The 17,324-nt window shown below is 34.3% G+C and overlaps 1 protein-coding gene across 1 annotated transcript in view; it reads left to right on the top strand.

Annotated features, from left to right (window-relative positions):
* The window catches only part of Cnbd1 (cyclic nucleotide binding domain containing 1), a 251,231-nt gene that overhangs the window by 24,303 nt on the left and 209,604 nt on the right, over window positions 1-17,324 (top strand). Inside the window, exon 3 of the mRNA XM_057791198.1 lies at window positions 2,668-2,781. Coding sequence (XP_057647181.1) covers window positions 2,668-2,781 — 114 coding nt within the window. The remainder of the gene's footprint in view (window positions 1-2,667; window positions 2,782-17,324) is intronic.

The raw sequence follows: 17,324 nt of genomic DNA on the forward strand, positions 1-17,324 counted from the left end.
ACAGAAACTTCTCAGTTTCAGTAGGTCCCATTTATTAGTTGTTACTCTCAATGTCTGTGCTACTGGGGTTAGGAAGTGGTCTCCTATGCCAAAGTATTCAAGTGTACTTTTCAATTTCTCTCCTATGAGGTTCAATGAGGTTGACTTTATGTTGAGGTCTTTTTCCATTTGGACTTGAGTTTTGTGCATGGCAATAGATATGGATCTATTTTCATTTTTCTACATGTTGATATTCAGTTACACCAACACCATTGCTGAATATGCTTTCTTTTTTACATTATAAGCTTTTTGCTTCTTTGTCAAAAATCAGGTGTGTGGATTGGTATCCAGGTGTTCAATTTGATTCAGTTCGTCCTCCTGTCTGTTTTTATGTCAGCACCAGACTGTTTCATTGCTGTAGTTCTGTAGTACAGTTTGAAGTCAGGGATTGTGATACCTCCAGACGTTTCCTTGTTGTATAGGATTATTTTGCCTATCCTGTTTTTTATTTATTTATTTTTATTTTTTTGCTTCTCCATACAGAGTTGAGTATTGTTCCTTTAAGATCTCTGAAGAATTTTGCTGGGCATTGCATTGAATCTGTAGCTTGCTTTTGTTAATATTGTCATTTTTACTATGTTAATTCTACCTACTCATGAGTATAGGAGGTCTTTCCATTTTCTGGTGTCTTCAATTTCTTTCTTCCAAGTTTTAAAGTTCTTGTCATACAGGTTATACACTTGTCATACACTTATTTTGTTAGAGTTACTCAAAGATATTTTGTTACTTTTAATGAATGGGCCATGAATCCCTTTTTGAGAGCATGTTTGCTTCACTTTACCAGTTCTTCCCTTATTGTACCTTCTTGTGTACTTTAATCATTTAGTGTCATGGTTTTTGAATATAGGAGATACAGAGGTAGGAATATACCACCAGTGTAATTTTTCTGGCATAGAACACATATCATCAGTATCATAAGGACACTTGTGGATTTGCTGAGAATTGTGTCATCCTCAGACATAGCACTTGATAGCACTGTTTGGACACATTGTTTTCAAATGCCCAAATGGTAAAAACTGGATTCATGTATACCATCCAATTTATGTTGGAAATTCCCAAGAATTAGGTTAAGGAGATGTCTGTCACACCTGTAGAAGGTGATAGACAAAAGTAAATTGGGAGAAACTATTTTTAATCCATTCCTAAGACGATCGATCCAATTCACAGTTCAGATAATGTTCTAAGACATACACCATGGTCTACATGTAAATAAAGAAGAAATACTATTATATTTCTTTGAATATCAAGTTCTACATGTATGAAATGTGGATAAGAGTATTGAAACAAACAGACATGTAATAATTAAATGTTGTGCTATGTGTAAATTGGTTAAAATATGGCCTGACGTAACAAGAAATAATTTGCATTTTTACTTGGGTCACCATATCCTAGAGGTTAAGAAAATGGGACTTCGAGTCAGTTAAATTTTAATTTTTATTAAATATCTCTCACATCCTAGTTATATGGTGTTACTAACTATTAAAGTGATAGTATTTTATATGTAAATATTTATATATCAACATCAGTAGGTTATACAAATATGCAATGAAAACTTACTTCAGTATATGGGATAGAATAAGTCCTTAAAGAAATTAACAGATGATTACTGAATGTGAGTTTCCAAATACACATATGGGAGATCTTTGGAAATCCTCCACAGACATAAGTGCACAGATTTTGAGTAGATACTTAATCAGTATATATACATGATGTGAGAAAAGAACTAAAATGCCCAAAGTTAAATTAAATCACACTTACATTTTACTGTTTGGATCGAGGTAAATAAAATAAGATTTTGGTTATATATAATTTATTTTGTGTGAAATATCAATACAATGTTTTAGAAAAGATAGCCCGGAGAAAAAGAAATTGCTGCAAATATTTCAATGTGTCACTGCTTGCATTCACAGGAAAACAAGAAAAAGACTTTTATTGAGGGATTTTTTTTATTCGTTATCATGAAGCAAATATTGACCAAGATTTTGTGAATGTTCAATTTGAAGATGACTATTTTTACTAATTATTGAAATGAGCTATCAAGATGAATGTTTGGCATTTTGGGTATTGACAATATTTTAGATGGTGGTCACTTGAAAATTGAATGGGGCAGATTTTCTAGAAAGAATAGCTATTATCCAACATTTTATGACAATTTGCCCTATTTCCATAGCTCTTTTTCATTGTTATGTCTACAGTGGAAGAATCATGTAGGAGAGGGCATTTAAAGTAGAAAAGTCTACCCTTATCCACAAAAGGAGTTTATGATTTATCTGTAAAAGATAACTGAACTTCCACTTATCAAACCTATCCTACATTATTCCAGAGTGGGAAATGCTGAGATTTTTCACACAACAGTTCTTTACTACAGACCTAAATAATAGTGTATGATGTTTTCATTAATCATTGCAAAAATTTAGAAAACTACACTCTTAGGTTACAAGTTTGTAAGAGAATTCAGAATCATTTTGGAGTAACTTTCATTATGTTATATTAAATAACAGCTTTATTCAATTGCAGTAATAAAATGCTTGAAATAAAATTGATACAGAATTAATATATAGTATTAGAGCTCTTTTAAAACAATTATTGTGTGTTATACTTACACTTATTTTCTCTCTTTTTCTTAAGCCGACATTCTTCCCTTAATTTGACAGCTCACAATACATTCATCAAGCAATATCCTCAAATATTCTTGCATGAAAAAACAGTATTTCCTAAAATTTTCCGGCAGGATGAAAAAAGGTAATATGTCTTCTTTTGAAAATAAAATTTATGTGTGAATGTGTGCTTTTTAGGACTGGCATGTATTTATATTGCATAGGTATGCTGAGTTTCATAATGACAATTTTATTCAAGTATATCATGTCCTGTGACATATCCACATCCCCACACCCCTTCTCTGTGCTCTCTTCTGATATTTACTCCCCTAGTCTCCTTTCTAATACCAGGCCACATATGCATAAATTATATATTTAGGGGATTTTATGTATCTATGTAAAATATAAAATATATAAAGGAAACAAAAACTTTGTTTTTATGTGTTTGCCCATCTTACTATTATAACATAGCAGAATAACAGTGACTATTATAGTGTATAAAATACACAACACATCAGGAAAACACACAGCATTGATTTGTTTATGTGCCTGATCATCCAACCAAATTAGTTTAACAAGCATGGGGATTTTTTTTTCTGGAATGTTTGGGAGGAAAGCCACTCTCAGGCTTAAACTATAATCTTTTTTAAAAAAAATATTTATTTATTATGTATACAATATTCTGTCTGCATGTATGCCTGATGGCCAGAAGAGGGCACCAGACCCTGTTACAGATGATTGTGAGCCACCATGTGTTTGCTGGGAATTGAACTCAGAACCTTTGGAAGAGCAGGCAATGCTCTTAACCTCTGAGCCATCTCTCCAGCCCCCAAACTATTATCTTGATAGCCAGTTTCCTTCTATGGGTCTGCCTTACCTTTTGTGGATTGTTTTCATTTTCATACTTCTTGTGGTAGATGTAGACAGACTGTATTCATGTACTTAAGTTTTAGGAGAGGAATGAAGTAGTCTTTTAAAAGAACCTGAACAGAAACTCACCATACTCTAGTTGATTAAATTATACCCATGGATTTTCACTGTTCTCTGGTTTGCTAGTCCTGAACCACGTGCCTACATCATTCAGTGGAAAATACTGCTGATACTCTAAATAGAAACCACTGTGGGATAGGAATGAGCACAAGCAGAATCTGTGAAGAAAACTAAAGTGCTATCAACTGGAAAATTGTGGATGATTGTATAAAAATTGAAAAATTGCTTGAAACAGAGGGCAGCTCATGGGTGAAATTCTTCCCTCTTTAAGTCCAGAGACCTGGTGTGTAGCTGTGTTTTTCCTCAGGGATACACTAGACCTACAAATGGCAGACATCTTGTGGGTGAAATTGTGGATGAATGTATAAAAGTCGAAGAATTGTTTGAAGACACAAAATTCAATACGAGGTTAGAAAATTTTTCTTTTTGAAAAAAGGTAGTACATTGAAAGATGGTATCTTAGTTAGGCTTTGATTGTGATAAAATACTGTAACCAAAAACAACTTGGCGAGGACATGTTTTATTTGGGTTGCGGGGTATAGTTCATCATCAGGGGGAAGCTAAGGCAGCAATCCGAGGCAGGAAATAAAGCAGAGATTACAAAGCACCACTGATTTCTGGATTGTTTTCCATGGTTTGCTCAGCCTGCCCTCTTATACAATTCAGGACTATACCCCAGGGTTGGTAATACCTACAGCAGGCTCTTCCCCACATCAACTGTTAACCAAGAAAATGTTCCCACAGACTTACCTCAATTGAGATTTGTTTTTCCAAACTATGACCAGGTTTGTGTCAAACTGACAAAAAACCAACAAGCAGGAAAGGCCAATGAACTTTTAAACTTTATGTACAATGAGAGAGATTGCACACAATCCTTAACTAACATAGTACCTTAAAATAAAATTATTTAAGGATTAGAAGGAAAATAGTCAATCGTTAGAAGTGAAGTAATAGCCTAAACCCAAACCTGAAAATATCCACACAAATTTTAGACAAAAGAAGTAAAAACTATGTTACATGTTTTAGATACATATCAAAAAGCAGAGCAAGCAAAATAAAAAATAGACAAGTGGCTTTTGTTAAACTAAGACACATTTCAAAGAAAAAGAGAGTGAGAACACATCAGTGGTCTGGCCAAAAATCCACACTTGACGTGCACGATTGATACCCAAAATACGGGAGGAATTTAAATCATTAGCAAGAAAACAAAATGAGTAAATAATGAACAAAAACTCTAAAAGACACTTCTCAAAAGAAGATATTAAAGGCATTTGATAGAATTCAGTGAATGTCTCATGGTAAAAGTAAAATCACACTTTCCTATTTTATTACTGAACATTAATCTATATTCTTGAGGTTAAACAAGCAGTATACCTCAAAAGAACCATAAACACATTTCAAATTGAGTTGAAATCCACAGTGTATTATAAAATTTGAACTCAGTTACTGGTCTTACAAATGTGTATATGCACATACATACAAATAACATAGATCAGCCATTGGAAATAATTTAATAATGTAAGTATTTTACTTATGTTGAGAAGTGTTCCCTCATGAGATTTCCTCCTTGAAAACATTGCTTAACCTGTGGCTTTATTGAACTATGTGATATCTGACCAAGACTATTATGAACAAGAAAGGGGAGTTTAATTTCTTACCCTCTTTTTCCTTGGACAGGTTTGATCTCCTTGTCTTAATGGCGGTGATCCTAACAGCACTTGACCTTAGAGCTGGAAGCCAGTGGCTTCCTGCTGGTCTTGTGTGACTCCAGTTTGTGATAGTGTTATGTTGGGTCCTCTCATGTAAGTTTTCAACCAAGAAAATACATCACCAATTTGCCTATAGGCCAATCTAGTGGGAACATTTTCTCAGTTGAGATCCCCTCTTCCAAAATGACTCTTGTGTCTAGTTAAAATAAAACTAGTCTGCTTATATTGGCAGAGGCTGCTTATTTATTTCCTGGATGGCCAGACCCAAAATAATCACAGAAAAACTGTATTTATTACAACTGTTTAGCTAAAAATATGCTTAAGCTATTGGCCAAACAGCTCTACAACTTAAATTAACCCATTTCTACTAATCTGTGCATCACTACAAGGTTGTGGCCTACCAACAAGGTTCCAGTGGTCTCCCTCAGGTGTCTTTCTCCTTGGGCAGCTACATGGCTTCTCTCTGACTCCACTTTCCTCCTCTATCTGCTTGGAATTCCTGCCTTGCCCTATTCTGTGCTGTAATAGGCCCAAAGCAGCTTCTTTATTAACCAATAGTATTCACAGATTACAGAGGTGAATCCCACGTCAAGCTTAGGGACAGTGGTGGACAGAAGATGAAAACCTCCCCTGAAGCCTGAGCCTAGTCATGGCTGAGGCCTAAACAGTGACACTAGGTGTTATTGATAGTATAGACCAACACCAATGTCTGTTATTATTGTTATATTCTCCCTGTATAATTCATCTAACACACGTATAAGATGACTCTGATGCTAAGCCAGACAACTGCTTGACTCTGGGCAGCCAGAAAGAGGAATGATGCCAGAGCATTTGCTAAAGACTGGAGGAACTCTGTCACGTGCAGTGTCTCTCAGAAGGAGTGAAGCTCCCTGGAGCAGTTTCTCATTAATAAAAATAGAAGACCTGACTGAGACATTGAAAATCATTTCTACTTGAACTTTGAAAAACAGGTCAAGAATGATATCAAAATGGTTTGAAATTGTTGTCACTATCTGAGTTTTATTTTACTTGGGAATATATGAGAAGGTAAATTTCTAGAATATTTTAGGATGCAAGAAATCAAGTACAAAAGCAGCTGTATTTTGTTTTGCTTTCAAAGAACAATGAATTTTGACCCTGAAGTCTGGAGTTTGAATTTTCATTTTACCAAAAAGTATCAATGTAGCTTTAAAAATGTCTTAATGACTTTCAGTTTTTATTCAGAAAAAGAGCACAAGTTTAATAAGGTAGTTCACTGTTCTACCTTGAAAGAGCTTTTGAATCATACTAGCTCTTACTACTACAATTTTTTAGGGATGGCATTGGTGTTTTATGTAATTATACAATCTATCGTAGTTTCATTTTTGTTGCTATGAGAAAATATAAAAGGCAATATAGGAAGATGAAAATGATAGCACATACTTTTAAACCCAGTGCTTGGGAGGAAGAGACAAGTAGATCTCTGTGAGTTCAAGGCCAACCAGCTTTACATAACAAGTTCCAGGTCAGCCAGACTGATAGACTACTTAGCAGAAAGACACTGCATCAAACAAACAAACAAACAAACAAACAAACAAACAAAACAAGCAATATAGTAAGGGATTTATTTGGTTTGCAATTCCTGGTTACAAAGAATTGTTGCAGAGTTTAAAGGCTGGAACTTAGAGCCTCACATCCCACCAACAGCCCCCAAAGAACAAACACATGGATCCTTGCTTGTTAACTTTCAGCTGCCTGTCTCCTTTCATTGGTCAGAGACACCTGCTTAGGGAATGGTGCTTCCCATAGTGGTCTGGGTCTTCTCACTTAAGTTAACAATAAGACAATTACTCACAAACTTTCTCGAAGGACACCCTGCTGCTTTTCCTGGGTGATTCTTGGCTGTGTCTAGTTGACAGTTAACACTAACCAGCATAGCATCTGTCAAGGAATTCTTTTTTTTCCCCTAAAAGTTTAAATAGCAACATAAAGGGGAAAAAAAGATACAAGAAGGGACCACATAAAATAACATTATATTTAAGGGGGCTGCACAATTTAATGTCTTCCATGTTAAAATCAGAAGACAAAATTTACAGTGCCAGGGTTTTCTCTACATTGTTGTATTATTACCCTATGACAACAGATTTATCTATTCTTAGGAATCTTAATGATGATTATTTTTAAAATAAACGAGTCGAATAGCCATAGTCAGTGTTTTAAATATCTTTAATTCATTCAAGTGGGCATACTTGCAGTATTATACCTAGATTCTGTACCAATAAAACATTGTGATTATGAATAAATTAGAAGAAAATGCTAATGTTTATGTTAATAGTTAGGACTTCTGCTTTAAGTAATCCTATTGTAATTTTATAATATTTTTGATCACCAATTAGAACTTTAGTATCTCTACTGACAGTTTAATTTCTTTTAAATAACGTTTCAGAGACTTGGATATAATTTCCTGAGAATTATATCTATAAATGTGAAAAAAACAATTCACTTATCACAGTGAACTAGACTAACAGTTTACATTTTTAAGAGCAAATGTAATTTCTATAATTTGAGAAGTACAAATCAGTACACAGATGATTTTTATTCAGAATATGCAAACTGAAGGTCAATCCATGTCTTTGAACATTCATTCAAATTCACATTCTTTGAACTTTGAGGGCACTTTGGTCTATAATAAGAAATATCTTTATGAGAAATTTGAATTGTAGTACAAGGTTATAATGCTTTTGAATTAAATGTATAGTGAAATATATGCCAAGAAATGCTAAATTTTGTACTAGACACTATAACCACAATTGTTTGTGTTAATTCTTTTTTTCACTAATTAATTTAACTAACAGTAACCTAATATCTATTGTATATTAGGTCCCCTGCTAGTACAGAGTATGACAAGCATGGCCTTCAGCTGTAAGCACCAGTCCCTTCACTGTGATTAATATTTATGAACAGTCATTAGTCCAGACTTTTGGGTATAAGAATAGAAATCCTACTCAAAGGAATAAATAAAATAAAATAAGGATTGCCTATTGGCCCATCTATGTCACCAGAGGAAGGATGAGGCTGGTCATGGGGAAGATTAAATAAAATATCTAGATGTGTGGACGTCAAATTTCTAATCCTTGTCTGTAAAGGAGCATAACTGGCATGATTTTTCACTTTTAACAGCTCTGGGACAGGAGAGAATAAAAAAGTGATTTTTTTCTAGTTGGAATAATTGTGGAAAAGACTCAGATGGATTTAGAGTGGGACAAATGGTAACACATACAGTGAAGACGGGGCTGGGAAACATGTGGCATAAGGAGAGTGGAGACTATGGCCATGACTCTTTTTCTAAGCTTGATATAAAATTAATGTGTATAATAGTAACAGTGGTTTTAAAATACTTCATATTTTATCCAACAAGTTTGACGCCCACACTTTTTAAAACATTATGACAGATTATTTAATAAGTGCATATTTTCAGCTTATTTCAAGAGTGAAAATAAGTTTTAAAGAAATGATAGCCATTAAGGAGAACAATAATGATATACAGAATTGTGGAACCACCATTACTGATAAATTTATTTAAAATGTGACTTATTTTAAAAGTAAAAATTAAGGTATATTTACAATCATGAATATTTATAATTTTATTTGATTTATATAAAAATGTTATTGTATTTTTACTATTTTAGTTCCAGAAAAATTGTTAAGCATAAAACAAAAACTAAAAGTTTATTTTAACAAAAAATTCAAATAAAGTTTAAGAATTTATTTGTAGTGGATTTAGATTCTTTTTCTCAATGAGGGTAACTATTTCCATTAAACTGCAGACTAAAATTAATGTGCTTAAGTTGAGAGGAAACCATTAATACTGCTGAATGATTAGCTGTGACATTTCTTTCTGTGCCTTCATAACTACTAAGTTAAGAAATGCAGAATTTGGATTATTTTGAAGGAAATATTAAATTAAATGTCAGATGTATCCTATTTTATAAAATGTCTTAATCAAAAAATTCAATAATTGGGTAATTTCTAAAAATAAGTATTCCTTAAATTGCCTATTAAAAGCATTATTTTCTTTAATGTAACCATTAGAAAGAAAGAAATATATACTATTTTTTAAATTTCTGATTTGAATGAGCAATGAGCAAGTGTATTAACAGCAGTAATGAAAACAGATAATAGCTGAAAATATGTATTACAGGGAAAAATGAAATTATAACTGTATAAAGTGTCATTAATTCCCAGAACAAGATATTTAAGATATATTATTGCTAAATAAAGATTCTAGTCAGTACTAGAATTTAGGTAATACTTTAAAAAATGCATTAGATTGACCACCTAGTCTCCCAACTTGAAGTATTATTTATTGATATAAGCTATAATATTTCAGAGATTTTAACTATTTTAAACATCATTATAAAAAATGGTATTCAAGATTCCTTTAGGCTTTTCTAAGCTGTTACTATTGTCTTGTTGATGCTATAGATATTAGAGGAAGATGAAATGGCTCTACTGGTATGACCTTTCCTCTGTACTCCAGGCATCATAGCTTCCTAAAAGAAAACACAGACCATCTTCCTTTGAGAAGGAGAAAGATATTTTAAATGGATTCTCTTAGTCAACAGTAACACAGACAGATGAAAGGGCTAAGCTCTAGAATCAGGGCATAAAAACATCTGGCTGGCTACTGAGGAAATCACAACTTTTAAGATGATAATCAGCTTAGACGACACAGTGGAATCACCTGGAGGGTTATTATTTTTTTAAATCCTGATCATTGATCCTTTCCCACTCTATAAATTTAGGTCTTTGTTTTGAAACCAGTGTTTCAGTACACTGAAAAATATTCTACAGTCGTTCCTGAGACTATTTCAATAGAATAAGGCTTAAACTCCATTTAAGTACAACATTTATTGTGAAGTGAGAACAATATTACAGATTTGTGGATGGAGATGCTGAGAGATTGCCTGAAGGGATGGCATCGGCTTTTCTTGGCCTGCAGCTAGCAGAGGATCCACTATGAACAATAGTGAGCAAGGAATGAGACACTCCTGTGGCAACTTTAGGCTACAGAACCTTGATAGAGTCAGGGGAAAGGAGTCTCCTGAAATGAAGTAGCAGAAAAATGTGCAATCTTCCTAGTTCAGGGGGCAGAGCAGACCTTCCAGCCACATTGCAATAGCAATGTCAATAGCTGAGAGTTTGAAGGTGAGGAGTCCTTGTCTACCTGACCTCTACGCAACAGCCTCAGTGTCTATCTGTCAAATGGCAAATTCATGGGGCACAACGTGCTTTGTTGTTGCATTTTAACAATTGGAAATTTAATTAGGAGTCTGAAAAAAGAAATTTCATAGATCTCTAAGAGTGAAAAAATAATCTTCAAGCCTCAGCAGAGTTGACCCTGACTGTATTACAAAACAAATCAATATAAACAAAAACATACAGGCATGATTCATGTGTACTGTGATCTAAAAGGACACACTGTGAAAAATAGGAGTTTAAACTTTCTGTATGTTTGAAAAACATTGGCTAGTGATGGCTCAGTAGTTAAGAGCACTTGCTGCTTCTGCAGAGGCCCTGGCTTCAATTCCTAACACCCACACTGGGCAGTTCATAATTGCCTATAGTAACTCCAGTTCCAGAGTACGACATTATCTTCTGTCCTCTGGATAGCTGCAGCATGCGATGTGCACACAGAGAAGCAGTCACACGCATAAACATACACATATAATAATAAGTAAAAGTTAAAACAAAGAAAAACCACTATGCAAATAAAGTCCAATCGCTATGATAGTGTTAATTATCAATGTGACTGTCGGGAATCACCTGGCAAATGGGAGTCTGGATATATCTCTGGGAAATTATCATTCTCACATTAATTGATTGGGAAGATACATTGCAATTGTTACCTGGACAATTCTCTAGGCAGGGGTTCTGTTAATCCTGAGATAAAGAAAAAACAGTTTCACGATTTTGAATCAAATGTGAAGCAAGCTTTGATACTGACCAGGATAGATTCTATCAGGTCCTGCCTGGAATTCCAGGGAGTAGCTTCAATACAGTTTTACAAGGGTTTGAAAAAGACAAAGCCTACAATTCTTCACATTTCCTGTAGGTGGAGGCTGCTTATTTGTTTCCCAGCCACCCAAACCCGAAATAATCACAGAGAAACTTTATCAATTACAATACTACTTGGCCTATTAGCTTAGGCATATTTCTGGATAACTCTTATATCTTAAATGAACCTATTTCTATTAATCTCTGTATCCCCACATGGCTGTGGCTTATTGGGTAAAGTTCTGGCATCTTTGTCAATTGGGGGCTATATGGTGTCTCTCTGACTCCATCTTCTTTTCTATCTCTGCTTGGAACTCCTGCTATGATACATTCTGCCCTGTCATAGGCCCAAGAAGCTTCTTTATTCATTAACCAATAAAAGCAACACATATACAGAAGGACTTCCCACACCATTTCTTTTTCTGTCTAAATAAAAAGGAAAGTTTTAATTTTAACATAGTAAAATTACATACAACAAAACAGTTATCAAGCAAGAATTATAGTTACAATATTTAGTCCATTTACATTTGGCAAATTAAGGAAAATTCTTCGATTTATCCTATCTTTTTGAGTCTAAAGCTTTACATCTAATTAATCTTTTAAAATTATAATTATCTTTCTTCAACTCCATCAAAGACTCCAGAAAGATATATTACCTAAGTAAACAGAAAGTACATTGTAAGCAACTTCCAAAACTCTAGATTTGACAGAGACATTTTGCTGCTGCCTGGACAGTCACCCAAAGTTCTCTGTAACATTGGGGCACCCATCTTCAGCCTACAGGTCAATAGCATTTGGCAAACTTTTCCATAAAGCAGAAAATTTCAAAGACAATTCTGCCTAAATTATCAGTTTGTCAGTTACTTTCTTGTATGTCCTGTAGAATGTATGGCAGACTCTTTTATGAAGCAGGAACCCTGAAGGTCTGTCTCACCTCCTTTAGACAAGTTCAGCCATCATTTTCTGTGGGTCCTGTATGTCCAGTTCATACAGCATACCATCAAACAGTCCAGGAGAGAGCAGTTTCTTGCCCAAATGGCTAATCAACTCCATAGGAACCTCTTTGGTTCCCATCATCCTCTTGAAGTAGATTGGAGCTGCCAGGAGCAGATGTGCCTCTTTGTCACGAAAAGTCCTAAGTTCTTGTGGGTAGATGCCAGGGGATTTGGTCAGAACCTAGAGGTTGCGGTGGTGTTATAAATAGGACTGTCCATAATAATCTGGAGTACTTATAGCTGGACCCAGGCTATATAATGAAGGGTTTGAGAGGGTATCTGGAGAGGAGGCTCTGGCACACTCTGTCATATATATATATGACCTGGCCAGGTATAGAAGTTGGGTATGGTGTATTGCTGTTTTCCAGGAGTTGTTGAAAGAAATTGAAAGACAATTGTATTTTTGTTAAATTTGGTATCAAATCACATGCTGTATTTAATATGTTCAACATGGAATTTTGAAGGTTTTCTCCCTACAACAATGTTTTAATAATGCCCATCTAGACTCTGGTATCTCAAATTAGCTAGGCATAAGATTATTTAGAGAAAAGAGAAGCCAGGCTATTCTTTTGAATATAGAAGTTTCCTGCTTCATGCTTTTTCTTTTTAGTCACCAACCAGTTTCCAAATCACAGAGACTTATTAATTATGGATACTTAACCTTATCTTATACTTGTCCCACTAGCTCTTATAACTTATATCAAGCTGTTTCTCTTCATCTCGGTTTTGCTTTGGGACTTATTACTTTTCTTTCAGTCTGTATGTCCTACTTCCATGTCTGACTGACTGGTGGCTACCAGACTGACTAGTCTTGGTAATCTCCCTTTCTTTTTCCCTTGTTCTCTCTCCATTCTCTCCTCAAATGTAGATTCCCCCTCCTACTTGTTCTCTCCGCTGTTAGTCCTGAATACTCCTCTACAGCTTAGCTATTTGCCATTCATCTTTTTATTAGACCAACCAGGTTCCTTAGGTGAGAGGCAAAACAACACATCTTTGCCTAGTGAAAGTAATATTCCACAACAATTTCCAGGTTTATAACTTACCCATGTAGTAGCACTATTTTGTGAAATAATTTTCTTACTCTGTGCTATATGATTTTTAATTATATAATTTTTGGAAAGAACAAAAGGCTTCTTAACAATTTGCTTTGCTTTTAGCAACCCAGATCACTTTTATAGTATCCTCAAATGACAATTGCAGCCTTCAGAGAGGTCTTTTGGGGATATGTCTCCTGGTCCTACAATTCTGAATGTTTAGTCAGCCATGTTATCCATCAGTTCCAAGCTGTCCAACTATGTCAAAGCAAAGAATAGTCACTGAGGCTTGAACTAAAGGCATTAAATGGTTAGAATAACATGGTTATTTGAATTGGGACTCATAAAACTACTTGGCGTAATATCAGTAAACGTGTAGCTTTAATGTGAATTAAAAAGGCAGATGACTTATCTGAAATACATTACCTGTACTTAATATATTATGTTAAAATATTAGGTATAATATTTTAATATATACTATGTATGTTTTCTAAAAGCAATTGAATACAATCATTTTGTTTAGTGAGCTTACAGCCTTGATGTAGTATATATATATATATATATATATATATATATATATATATATATCTTTTCTAAGTGTGTGACTTGTCAAAAATGTTAGAAAATAAAGACAAATATTTGGAAACGAAGCAAGGGAAGCCTGAAGCAAATAACTTGTGATACACTGGAGGATTTAAATGTTTGTATAATCGCTTTTCAAGCTTATGGTTTTTTAATGCATCCCACCACCTCCATTTTGTTTAAATTGGACTGTTATTTCATGATACCTTGCATCATCTCTCCTCAGGATCATTAATGTATGTTTAAACCATAGGATAGTTGAAAGTCACACACACACACACACACACCACACATTTAAATTAGCATAATTGATACTACCTGTTTGTGATCACAGAATCCATCTTTTTTTCTGAAGTTCTGAAGTTTATTAAGTGGAATATCCCTTTTGTATTTAAAAAGCCAGAGCCACAGTAATTATGTTATCATGTTCTAAAATAAAAATCGCACTACCTGATAAGAGATCACACGTTAATACGTTATAATTTTTCTATTCATTTGAACAATGCATACTGAGCAGTAACTGTGTGCTAAATTCTACCCAGCCAGAGTCCCTACATCAGAACTTGACAGTGTTGACAAGCTCTGAGTAAGGAGTGATAACTGTAGGGATAGCACGTCAAAGGAGCTGACAGAAAGATGGCATTGCATTAGATCAGAGACTGTACAGGAACCTCAAGTAAGTCTTACCTCAAGAAATATTCAGGCTTCAGGAAAACTAGTAGTTGGTCAAAGAAGAGCACATGTGATATTGTTCATATTATTGATTATCCAAATATTGGCAAGACAATTAAGTTGATTTTAGAATTGTTCAATTTAGTACTTGTTGTCATAAAATTTTGTTATTTTTTTTTAAATCAAAGCTTATATTTTGTCCCCTGAATTCTGAAATGGGTGTGGTGACTGGAAATAAGGAGAGAGAAAGAGAAACATTTGGATCCGCTGGAATTTTTTTTTATGAACAAAAGAAAATGAAATTGCTACACAACACTACTCTTATCTCAAAGGGACCACGTCAGGTGGCTCTGAATGGCATGTTCTTACATGTAGGCAATTATAATTATAAAAGTTTTCTTATAGCCACACAAGTCAGGCAGTCTACAAATAAAGCTGAGCAATTCCCTTCAGCACGGGGATTGATAACGAGTAAGAAGAAAAGAGTCTGTCAGTAATTTAAGTTCTTTGTGTCACGCAGGATTTGACAGCTTTCTAGAATATCTCCAGGATTACAAACTCTATTGCAGTGAAGAGACTCTGTGAGGTGCTTTGTTTAGTTTTGTTGTTGAAGAAATATAAGAAAAAATATTTCTGAACAAACAAGTCAAACTCAGATTGCATTTAAGAGCTAAGTATGTTGAAATCTAATAACTTGAGAGTCTACCATAGAATTAGTGCGAGTTTGGAACTATCCTAATTTCAGAGTGAGATTTTTTTGTCAGAAAAAAATTTAAAAATTGAGTTATCTAGATGATTAAGGATGTCTTTTCAAACTGTTCCTCTTGTATTTCTTCTTTTGAGAATTCTGTTTAGCTTCAAAAAACATTTTTAATTGATTGCTTGAATTTTAAAAAATTTTTGCTTTGTTTTGAAAATTTTCTATATTCTGGACACATATCTTCTGTAATATTTTTTTAATTTATTTATTTATTATGTATACAACATTCCTTCCATGTATGCTTGCATTCCAGAAGAGGGCACCAGATCTCATTATAGCTGGCTGTGAGCCACCATGTGGTTGCTGGGAATTGAACTCAGGACCTCTGGAAGAGCAGTCAGTGCTCTTAACCTCTGAGCCATCTCTCCAGCCCCTCTTCTGTAATATTTATAGTTTGAAAAGATTTTCTTCCATGCCACAGACAGTACCTTCAATTGCCTGACTTATTCTTTTGCTGTATAGAAGCTTTTTATTTCATGATGTGACCTGTGTTGATTGTTGTCTGATGTGGGATGTCCTTCTGTATATATGTTGATTTTATTAATTGATGAAAAAAGCTGTTTTGGTCAATGGCTTAGCAGAATAAAATCAGGTGTGATTTTCTAATAGAATGAGATGTAAAACTATTCTTTCATTTCCCTACATGTTTACATCTAGTTTCTACCATACTATTTGTTATAAGATACTGTCCTCCCCCATGTAAATTTTTCTGTGTCTTTGTCAAGAGACAGGTGGCTCTGTATAATTATACATTATATATTTGAACTATATATCAGTCCTTGATTTTATTCAATTTATCTATGTTTCTGTTTTTTGCCAATATCATGCCATTTTTATTAATATAATTTTATATCATAACTTGAAATCAGATGTGATGATACTTTTAGCAGTATTCTTCTGGTTCAGAATTGTTTGACTATCTGCAGCCTTTTGTGATTCCACATGGAATCTTAAGTCTGTTTTTTCTATATATGTAAGGAAAGATCCTGGAGTTTTGTTTAGAATTGTATTGAATCTGTAGGTTGCCATCTGTAGGATGGCCATTTTCATAGTATTTTCCAGTAATGAGCATGAGAGATCTATGTAACTTCTACGGTCTACTTCAAATGTTATTTTCAGTGTCTTAATGTAGCTACTGATGAGCTGATCATACTCTAATGGTTAGCTCTAAATACATGCTCACATGGATTCCTCTGGCTAACATCATAAAACAAGCCAAACATTAATGTGAAAAGGGGATTTGTTGTTTTGAGGGAGGTCAGTTGTTGGGGGTAAGAGGGAGATAGGCGATATTGACAATGAGAATAATCAGAATGTATTATATACAAGTATAAAAATACCTAAGGATATATTTAATTAAAAAACCCCACAAAACTTCCAAATTAAAATCAACACCCCCCCCCCCAAATAAAAGTTATACATTGAAGGGAAAAGCATAGTAGAGGAGGTGATATTAGAATAAGATTTTCTGGGCAATGCCGAAATCATAGAGTCTTTTTCTCTTTCACAGATGGAGACTTTTTTTTCTTAGAGTTTAAGCAGCCAATTATGCAACATTATTTTTTTGTTGTTGTATAGATTATTGACCAGTATTTCAGCAATAGGCCAGTGTGGCACCACTAACTAATACATAGTACATCTGCAAATGTAATGTTCTTGGTTGTATACTAGCTTACAAATCTTATTCATCCAACAATAAGCAGAATTAAGGAACAAAAGCCTATTTTGATTTGAGGCTAATCTATACTTCAAAATGATACAGTGCAAATTTTAGAGGTTTTCCAAGAATTTGCCCTATTGGTGGCTAAAAGTTTGCCACCCTATGTCCCCAAACAGGCTCTCCCATTCTCTCCAGAGAAAGGCACTTATTCCATTCACTCATTACTGATATTTGCCTTCTAGCAATGAGG

The sequence above is a fragment of the Chionomys nivalis genome, chromosome 16 (genome assembly GCF_950005125.1).
Source record: "Chionomys nivalis chromosome 16, mChiNiv1.1, whole genome shotgun sequence".
Taxonomy (NCBI): domain Eukaryota; kingdom Metazoa; phylum Chordata; class Mammalia; order Rodentia; family Cricetidae; genus Chionomys; species Chionomys nivalis.